This window comes from Triticum urartu, chromosome 5A (assembly GCF_056163025.1).
Source record: "Triticum urartu cultivar PI428250 chromosome 5A, HENAU_Tu73, whole genome shotgun sequence".
NCBI classification, from domain to species: Eukaryota; Viridiplantae; Streptophyta; class Magnoliopsida; order Poales; family Poaceae; genus Triticum; species Triticum urartu.
This window is the reverse complement of record NC_141877.1, coordinates 542,985,476-542,994,762: the sequence shown is the minus strand read 5'-3', so window position 1 is coordinate 542,994,762 and position 9,287 is coordinate 542,985,476. Positions and strand designations below refer to the sequence as shown.

Genomic DNA, 9,287 nt, shown 5'->3' with positions numbered 1-9,287 from the left:
GGCTGTGCCGACATGCCATGCCACGCGGATCGACGGCGAAACGGCCACAACGTGCCACCATGCACGGACCCAGAAAATTTATATCACAACACGTGGAGCATTTGAAGTGGCTATTTACATACTACTTGAACGGTGCCCGGTTTCTCCACCCTGTAATTCTGAATTCCGACACAACTAAATAAATTCCGGCTTGAATTCCGATACGACAAACGGTATATGCTGCGTTGTGTTGTGCCGGTGTAAAACGTCCGTGCAAGTGAGCAACACGGCTTTTGGCCGGAAGATCGTACATTTTCTCGTGTCACGTTAATTCGATGGCCGTGTGCACCTACTCACCCGTAGTCACGCATTGTTTTTTCTTTAACATCAGTATAGACACAAGCGTTCATATATACGCACATACACTCATCCCTACCACTTCGTAATTATTTTTTTGGCCCATCCTCCATTGTAATAGTGATTTTTTTGAGATTTATAAAGGGGTAAGACAAGGTGATCCTGCCTCCCCTTTGCTTTTCAACCTGGTAGCTGATGTTTCTAGCAGAATGCTAAATAAAGATGCTAAAAACAAAATGTTGATTGGGTTGATGCCTAATATTTTTCCTCAAGGAGTAACCAGCCTAGAATATGCAAATGATACTTTGTTATTTTGGAAAATAACTTGGAATCTACTAAGAACTTAAAATGGTTGCTCTCTTGTTTTGAACAAATGTCTGGCTTGAGAATCAATTTTCATAAGTGTGATCTGGTTCCTATCAATGTCAAGGAGGAAGAAGCCGAGAATGTGGCTCAAGCCCTATCTTGTGCCCTGGGAACTTTCCCTTTGAAATATCTTAGTTTTCCTCTCCATCACTCCAAGCTCAGAAGAGAAGACTTGCAACCTGTGGTTGATAAAGTTCTAAAAAAGCTGCTGGATGGAGAGGAAGGCTATTAGGTTATGAGAAGGAACTAGTGTTGGTCCAATCTTGTTTAGCTAGTATTCCCACTTATTTGATGAGTATGATCAAATTCCCCAAGTGGGCTATTAATCTGATCAACTCACACATGGCACACTGTTTCTGGGACAACTACGAGGGACACCCCAAGTACCATCTAGCTAGTTGGGGGCTACTGACCCAGAAAAAAGCAATATGGTGGTCTGGGGATACCTAACATTGCTGAAATGAATCTAAGCCTGCTAGCTTCTTGGGTATATAAATACTATATGGGAGATCAAAAGATGTGGAAGCAGATTGTTGATTCCAAATACAGAACCAATAATCCCAACATCTTCTCTTGCCCTAATAATAACCCATGTCCTTTCTAGGAAGGGGTTCTCTGGGCTGCTAAAGCAGCCAAGATGGGCTTCCAATGGAAAGTGGGAAATGGGAAGAGAGTAAAATTTTGGGAAGACCATTGGTTTGGGTCTTGCAGCTTAGCAATTCAATTTTGGTAGCTATATAGCATTGCTAATGAACATAATTTGTCTATTGTTGATCTATGGGATGGGGTTGATCTTAAGATCACCTTTAGGAGATGTGTGGACAGTAGGCTGCTACATCTCTGGTTTGATTTACTTAGTATTGCGCAATCAATCACTTTAAATGATGAGGAAGATGCTTTAATTTGGAAATTAGAGTCTAATGATAAGTATTATGTTAGATCAATGTATGATGTGATTAATTTTAGGGGCATTAGCTCTGTGCATATCCCTGATATCTGGCAAGTTCATGTTCCCCCCAACATTCATTTTTTCTTGTGGCTGCTGGCTCACAATAAATTGTTGGTTAGGGGGAATTTGATTAAAAGACAACATTTAAATGATCTTACTTGCTTATTTTGTTATGAATATGAAACAACTAGCCATTTGTTCTTTGAGTGTGATGTTGCTGCTGAGATATGGAGAATTATTCACTCCACCTTTGGGTGTATTCTCCTACCCACTTTTGGTAATGTGGCATGTATGTGGGGGAAACACAAATCATTGCAAGCTGAGAATTTGGTTACCCCAGCCACTCTTTGGGTTATCTGAAGGTGCAGAAATGATATGTGTTTTAATAATACAACCTGGATGGGAGTGCAGGTGATTCTGAAGAGGATATGTTATGGCGCTGCTAGAAGGAGGGCGCGAGAGGGCCGGCCGGGGGCCTTTTGCCCACGGCCGGGCAAGATGGAAGGGATTTCCTTCTTAATTCTTGCTTGATTAGATTGATACATCTCATCTCTTTATGTAGAGAGGTTTACTTGACTCCCAAGCAAGGCTTACTTGACCCCTAAGAAAGCGACCCTTATCTCTAATTAACCCTAAGACTAACGGACTATACCGCCAGCCCAGGCCATTAGGCCCATTACGTACTCTAACACTACACCCCACCTGGACATGCAGCTTGTCCTCAAGCTGCAGCCTAACCAACTTATAACCATGACTCGAGGCAACACAAACCTAACACCTAAAAACAAGCCTTTTACATCTTGGCTTGTTATTACTCTCAACCTGAAATGGACTGGGATGATTTATTTTGGACCTCTTAACAAAAAGTGGATACCATCCGCACGTCGGACGCGCACGTGTACAGCCACCTGGATCCCATGGACACCATCTGGATAAAAGCAGTGCATGTGTATGGCCACCTGAAAGTGGTCGCAAGAGCGACCAGCAGAGGCGCCCTCACGGCGGCCGGCGGCGGAATGCAGTGGTGCTACGCGGTGCGCTCTTGTCGGTGACACCATGCCTTCTCCCCGCCGGACGGCTGTTGGTCGACACCGCACATAGAAGAGTGGAGGGTTGTCGATGGACAATGGCGAGGAGGGGTGCGCCTCCCCAACCGCCGATGTCGCAGACTTTGAGGGTGTTGTCCGTGGGGAAAACAGCATGCCCAAGATCCCCGACGCAGCGGACGAGATCGAGGTCCTTTGCGCAGCGAAGCGCAACTGGGAGGAGCGGCAGCTGCAGACCACGCAACTCCCGCACACGCCGACGCGCTAGGAGGCCGCGTGCAGCAGCCTGCAGCCTCACCGTCGCCGACACGTGGCGGGTAGTGATCCAAGCTGGAAGCGGTGACGGCGACGGCGGAAGCTTGATCTGCTGGATGGGGACGCCCTGGGGAAGCGGTGATGGCGATGGCGGGAACTTGATCTGGTGGATCGGGACTCCCGTCGGCGCGGTCGATGCGGGGCCGGAGCTGACCGGTGATGGCTGCTGCAGTTGCAGCGGCTGCTGCGGCGGAGCGCCGGGCGCGGCAGAGGTCGCCAGGAGCGGTGGCTGCCACTGCAGCCAGGGCGGGGCGGTGGATGGCAGCTGCTGCAGCGGCCTGATGAGCGCGGCGGAGGCCACCTGGTGCGGTGGCTGCCACGGCAGCCAGGACGGGGCGGTGGTGGCGGTGGATGGCAGTTGCAGCGGCTGCTGCAGCAGCCCGACGAGCGCGGCGAAGGCCGCCTGGTGCGGCGGCTGCCACGGCAGCCAGGACGGGGCGATGGATGGCAGCTGCAGCGGCTGCTGCAGCAGCCCGGCGAGCGCGGCGGGGGCCGCTCGGTGCGGCGGCTACCACGGCAATCACGGCGGCGCGGTGGCGGTGATGGGCGGCGCAGCCGGGTGCGGCCCATAGGACCCGGCCAAGAACAGATGGATCTCCTGGACCGCCTGTGTTAGGTCCCGCAGCGCCCCGGACAGCTCCGAGGTGAGGACGACAGGGGCGGGCACGACGGAGGATCCCGGTGCGGGCAGGAGCGGGGCGACGGTCGTGACCGGCAGCGGAAGAGACGGGTTGGGCGGCGGTGAAGACATGATCGAACCGAAGCTAGCTGATACCAAATTGTTATGGTGCTGCTAGAAGGAGGGCGCGAGAGGGCCGGCCGGGGGCCTTTTGCCCACGGCCAGGCAAGATGAAAGGGATTTCCTTCTTAATTCTTGCTTGATTAGATTGATACATCTCCTCTCTTTATGTAGAGAGGTTTACTTGACTCCCAAGCAAGACTTACTTGACCCCTAAGAAAGCGACCCTTATCTCTAATTAACCCTAAGACTAACGGGCTATACCGCCAGTCCAGGCCATTAGGCCCATTACGTACTCTAACAGGATAGCAAGTTTCTGCAATCTCTGGAAGATCCTGTGCAGGGAAGGCTCAAGAGAGCGCGTGGAGAAGATCGTAGCAGCTATATGAGATGCTGCCAGAAGACCACCTCTGCTGCTCTGGCCAGAGCCAGGCTGAGGAAGAGAGAGCTCTGGCTGCAATATTCCCTCAAGAAGGTGGGAGGATGGATGGGAGTAGACAGCATGGTGATCCTGGAAGGATGAGCATCTAGCGACATCTAATCTTGCTATTGAATATTGCAGATGTACTAATGATGTACTCGGTGGCTTCGTTTCAGATGGAAATGTAACCGAGGCAGATGCCCTTTTCTTCTAAAAAAAAGTTTGTTTCTTGGTTGCTGATTCTGACCATCAGATTCCACATACAACTATAACAAGGCCCGCCGCAATCTCCCACGGCCCCATCCCCGGCGCCGGCTGACCTGCTGCTCCTGCTCTAGTTTGGTCTCTACGTCCGGCGTGGCGATGTTTCAGGCTGTCAGCATCCCGAAACAAAAGCACGCCTGAGCTGTTTTCGACATGAGATGAGAGAGCTGACTGCCAGCATCTGCTGCCGCGTTTGGTGCCCACGCACAAGAACACCACACAGACTCACCTAATCCTGCTGATGCAGTTTCAGTTGCCCACTTTAGTTAGTTTGGAAATGGTCCTTTTCAGAAAACTCAGCCTATCTCTCAAACATAAAAACGACAGTGATGGTTCTACAGCTTGATCCTACATTATAGAACCGAGGGAGTAGCTTTTTGAAAACAACACATTTGCGCTATCAATCAAAAGAAAGGAAAAAAGCAACACATTTGACATAGGGGTGGTGTGGTTCCTATCAGCAATTAAGTATTCAAGTCCAACTGAAGAAAAACACCGCCATAAATCTTCGGAGCTGCTGAAATTTTATTCGGTTGTATCAGAATTACAGGATGGAGAAACCGGAGGACGGTTTAAGCATTTACAGACTAACATAAACAGGGCATGCCAGACAGTCCAGTCCAGATGGAAACACACGACGTCAATTCACAACTGGGCAAGCGGTGCATCACACAATCACAAGTTGTTGCAGGATTATTAAGCAAGTGTGTTGTAGTCCCTATCACGCTCCTCCGAGCCGAGCGCGACGAGCACGTAGACAGCGTAGATGATGCCGGGGATGTAGCCCAGGATGGTGAGCAGCAGGCAGATGCAGAACTCCATCTGTTCAAGACAGAAAGGAAGAACACCAATACTGTTAGTATGCTATCAGGATCGAGAAAAAAGATACAGCACTAGCATTGAACTGCTCCTTGCGCATCAGCTATCCATTCCAGGATCCAAAATTAATCCATCAAATCGTGGGAACAACACACTCTTCCGACGAAGAACAGATTGTGGTGCCTAGACAGATTTACTGCGCCGCCTATGCAAAGGGCGTAACTTTGATAAATAAACAATGCACATCTAAACAAAATTCAGACATTATCGACATGCACCAGACAAATTATCCTCCTACTTAGACGACGACTAAACCCACAAATGGTCTGAATGCCTTCCTTAACGCAGCTAGGCTACTCAACAAACGTGTAAAAAGGCTTCAATCTGCTCTCATCGGCATGGCAGCGACCAGCAGGGGCTGCATAATTCCATAGCTAGACTGTTAGAGCAATACTAGCAATAGCATAAGTAAACCATACAGTAGTGTGTTACCTGCAATACTAGGCGTCACCTACATGTCATTTACAGGTCTAAACACTGAGGAAACCGCAAGCCCAGACTAGAGCAATGCTTCACCGACAGGACATCGCGCGAGATCAGGGAAGACTCCGGACCTCGCGACTGTAGCCAAGGGGAACCGCCGCCCGAATATCTCTCTCGAACCACCGGTCGGCCGGCGGCTGCCAGCGCGCAGCCCGCCCGACCGCAAAGATCGCGTTCGGGAACCTACCGGGTCGCGTGGATCCAGCCAGCCGAGGAGGGTCGCGGGGGGAGGAGAGGAAGGGGATGGATGGGGTTGCTTACGCTGCAGCAGCCGTAGTGGAGGAAGACGCCGAGCGGCGGCAGGATGATGGCGAGCAGGATCTCGAGGAAGGTGCAGCTCCGGGACGCCATCGGCGATGGAGATCCCGGCTCGGATCGGGTCGGATCGGGGGAAATTTCTCTCCTGCTCAGGTCCGGGGGTTTGGGGTCGGGGAAGGAAGGACGGAGAGGATGGTGATGTGATTACTTCGCGCGGAGACTTTACAGGCTTTGTGGTGCTGGCTGGGGCTGGCCGGGCCGGCATGCCACCCACGCGGCTCGACGGGAAACGCCGCAGCGGCCTCAGGTGGCACACGCGGTTTATCCTAGGGAAAACGTTCGCCGGGGATAAACTGACAGCGAATGCCCTATCTGCCACACGATCTTGATCCTATGGTGCAGTTTGGATGTACAATGTCCATCCAAATGACGCCTACACAAACGAATGCCGTGCACATTAGGGTGAACAGCAGCCTAATGGGCGCCCTGTATTACAGAAGGCTCCTTCTCAAGCAAGATGGAGTCCAGGCCGCTAGCCCCAGAGCGTGCTTGTTGTCGAGCCTCGTGTTGGACGTTCTAGGTCAGGCGCAGCGCAGATGACAGCTCGGCGTTGAAGAAGCACGTGTTACGGGCCTTCCAGATTGACCACGATGAGGATGATCAAGGTGCCTCTCAATAAAAATAAGTTATATTGTATATGTAAATTATGGCACCCCCAAAACTAAGATTCTTGACGCTCCATTGTGCGGGTGCGAGATCTTTATGACTACGGCTAAAATATGTGGTGTCACGCATCTAACAGATGTCGAGGTGACTGGTAGCTCCCAGCTATCAGTTGGCTGATAACTTTCAACTACTAGCCGGCTAATTCCTAGCAACTTCACTTGAAAATTCAAACATTATAATATATGTGAAATTATATGAATTAGGCATCTCTTCCAAGTTTATGCTTGCCTAGCTAGCTCAATGTTGAGTCTATCAGTCGATACGTTGTGTCTGATAGGTGGATCTCCACATGTATCACCCATTGTTACTTGTTGCGCCTTTCCTTCAACGATGAAGGGCTTCGCACATGTGGCAAAAACCTACCCTTCAGAGCATATTCAACAGGTGCACAAAAACTACTCCGCGCGCTAAAATTCAGATTTTTTAAAAGCCGGACAGCTCTAGCAGAAGGTATAAAATAGTGCACGCGCAAAAAATATTTAGGTACGCGCTAAAAAGCGTTATCAGAAGCTGCAAATTTGAGGCACCGGATTGCGCGCGCTTCATAATTTGCACTGTGTGTTTTTTTTTGGGCGCGTATTTTTTGGCATCTGATAACCAATGTTAAGTCCGGCGCGCTAAAAATGCTACGGTGTGTTGGAGATGCTCTCGGCCATTGTGTATGCACCAGAAAATTAAGGGGCATTTCCTAAACGTCTTCTGCGTCCGTTACTAGTGTTCCTGCAATCGAGTGCACACCACCGCCCCTGCGCTGGGCCGGCCCGTTGGGCTTCTTTTTTCCCCTTGTGAAACAGCAAAAAACACGGCACGAGAGAGATTCAAACCAGCGATCTCTTTATTCCCAATAATCTACACTAACCACCTAGTCCGTTGCATTTTTCTTACTCTTTTTTCTGCTATTCTTTTTTCTTTTTCCTTTTCATTTCATTTTTTTCTTTCCTTTTCTTACTTTTGTGATTTTTTTCAAAATCAATGAACCTTTTTCAAATTTGTGAAAGTTTTACGGAATTGATTTTTGTTTCAAAATCGATGACTTTTTCAATTTTGTGAACTTTTTCCAAATTTGATATTTTTTTAAATCGATGAACTTTTGTCAAACTGGGTGAACATTTTACAAAACCGGATATTTTTTAAAAAAATTTATGATTTTTTCCAAAATCAATGAAATTTTTATTTTGTGTTTTTTTAATCCATGAACTTTTTTGAATATTTTTGGCTTTTTCGGATAGGTCAACTCAGCTCACCCTTAGTGAGCAAACTAGAAATGGTTCCTGGACGAGCAACCTGGTCGCCATGTAAATGGGCCAGCCCATAAGGCAGGCTCGTGGGTGCGGTTCCTCATAGTGGCGCTTAAGGCACCACATAGGAGCTCTCCAATTAAAGGCAAGTTCTTTTGTTGCTTATCTGGGGTTGTGGAAATGATTTGCCCTCTACCCAATTTATTCTAAAAGCTTGGCCTTAAATTTTATTTTAGAAACCTAAAAGTTAACTCTTAATTAGTGGATCCGAGGTCCCCCCACCTCTCAGCATCAAGATGGCAGCCAGATGCGAGGGGACCCAAAATTCTCAAATGGCGGCGGTGACACGAGAATGGGAGACCCAAACCCTGCCATACGTGAAAGGGTTATTTGTTTTTGCCTCCCTAGGCACAGTACATCCACGCCCACTGCATTGGGCATGCTTTAGTCTAGGTCATACATGTGCAACTTCTTGGTCTGTCACTTATGCCGCAAATGCGCCTGTTACGGTGCATTTTGCAAACGGGCACCTCAAGCACTCCTACCTGGGCCGGCCCATTCTAATTTTATTTTAGAAACCTAAAAGTTAACTCTTAATTAGTGGATCCGAGGTCCCCCCACCTCTCAGCATCAAGATGGCAGCCAGATGCGAGGGGACCCAAAATTCTCAAATGGCGGCGGTGACACGAGAATGGGAGACCCAAACCCTGCCATACGTGAAAGGGTTATTTGTTTTTGCCTCCCTAGGCGCAGTACATCCACGCCCGCTGCATTGGGCATGCTTTAGTCTAGGTCATACATGTGCAACTTCTTGGTCTGTCACTTATGCCGCAAATGCGCCTGTTATGGTGCATTTTGCAAACGGGCACCTCAAGCATTCCTACCTGGGCTGGCCCATTCTATTTTTTTCCCTGTTTCCTAATACATCAAAAAGTGATGGCACACGGGTTCGAACCCGCAACCTCTTTGAGGTAACCAGTACGCTCAAACCACCAGGCCACCAGCCCACCACCCCAATATCATAAAGAGAGATCTTCTTTTCTTTTATTAGTTCTTCAGTCCGGTTTATTATTTTCTTTTTTTCTTATTTTTTTTGTTTTCTTTAATGCGTGCTTTTTTAAAATATGCGCACCTTTTTCCTAAATTTATGAAGTTTTTCTTTAAATTCGTGATTTTTTAAAAAAATCGATGAACTTTGTAAAAATTAGATGAAAGTTTTTCAAATTTGATGAACTCTTTTCAAATTCGATGAACTCTTTTCGAGTTC

General features: G+C 48.5%; 1 protein-coding gene across 1 annotated transcript; it reads right to left on the bottom strand.

The window, feature by feature from the left end:
* Positions 1-4,919: 4,919 nt before the first annotated feature.
* Positions 4,920-6,357, bottom strand: LOC147972675 (hydrophobic protein OSR8-like). The gene is made up of 2 exons (XM_087521593.1): positions 6,060-6,357; positions 4,920-5,258 (listed from the first exon to the last, which is right to left on the bottom strand). The coding sequence occupies exons 1-2, from the start codon at positions 6,147-6,149 to the stop codon at positions 5,133-5,135; spliced, it is 216 nt and encodes a 71-aa protein (XP_087377719.1). The 5' UTR covers positions 6,150-6,357; the 3' UTR covers positions 4,920-5,132.
* Positions 6,358-9,287: the final 2,930 nt, after the last annotated feature.

Coding starts and splice junctions, on each gene's coding strand:
- LOC147972675 (XM_087521593.1), bottom strand. CDS start 6,149: ATGGCGTCCCGGAGCTGCACCTTCCTCGAGATCCTGCTCGCCATCATC. Junction 5,259..6,059: donor TCCACTACGGCTGCTGCAGC/GTAAGCAACCCC, acceptor TGTCTTGAACAG/ATGGAGTTCTGCATCTGCCT.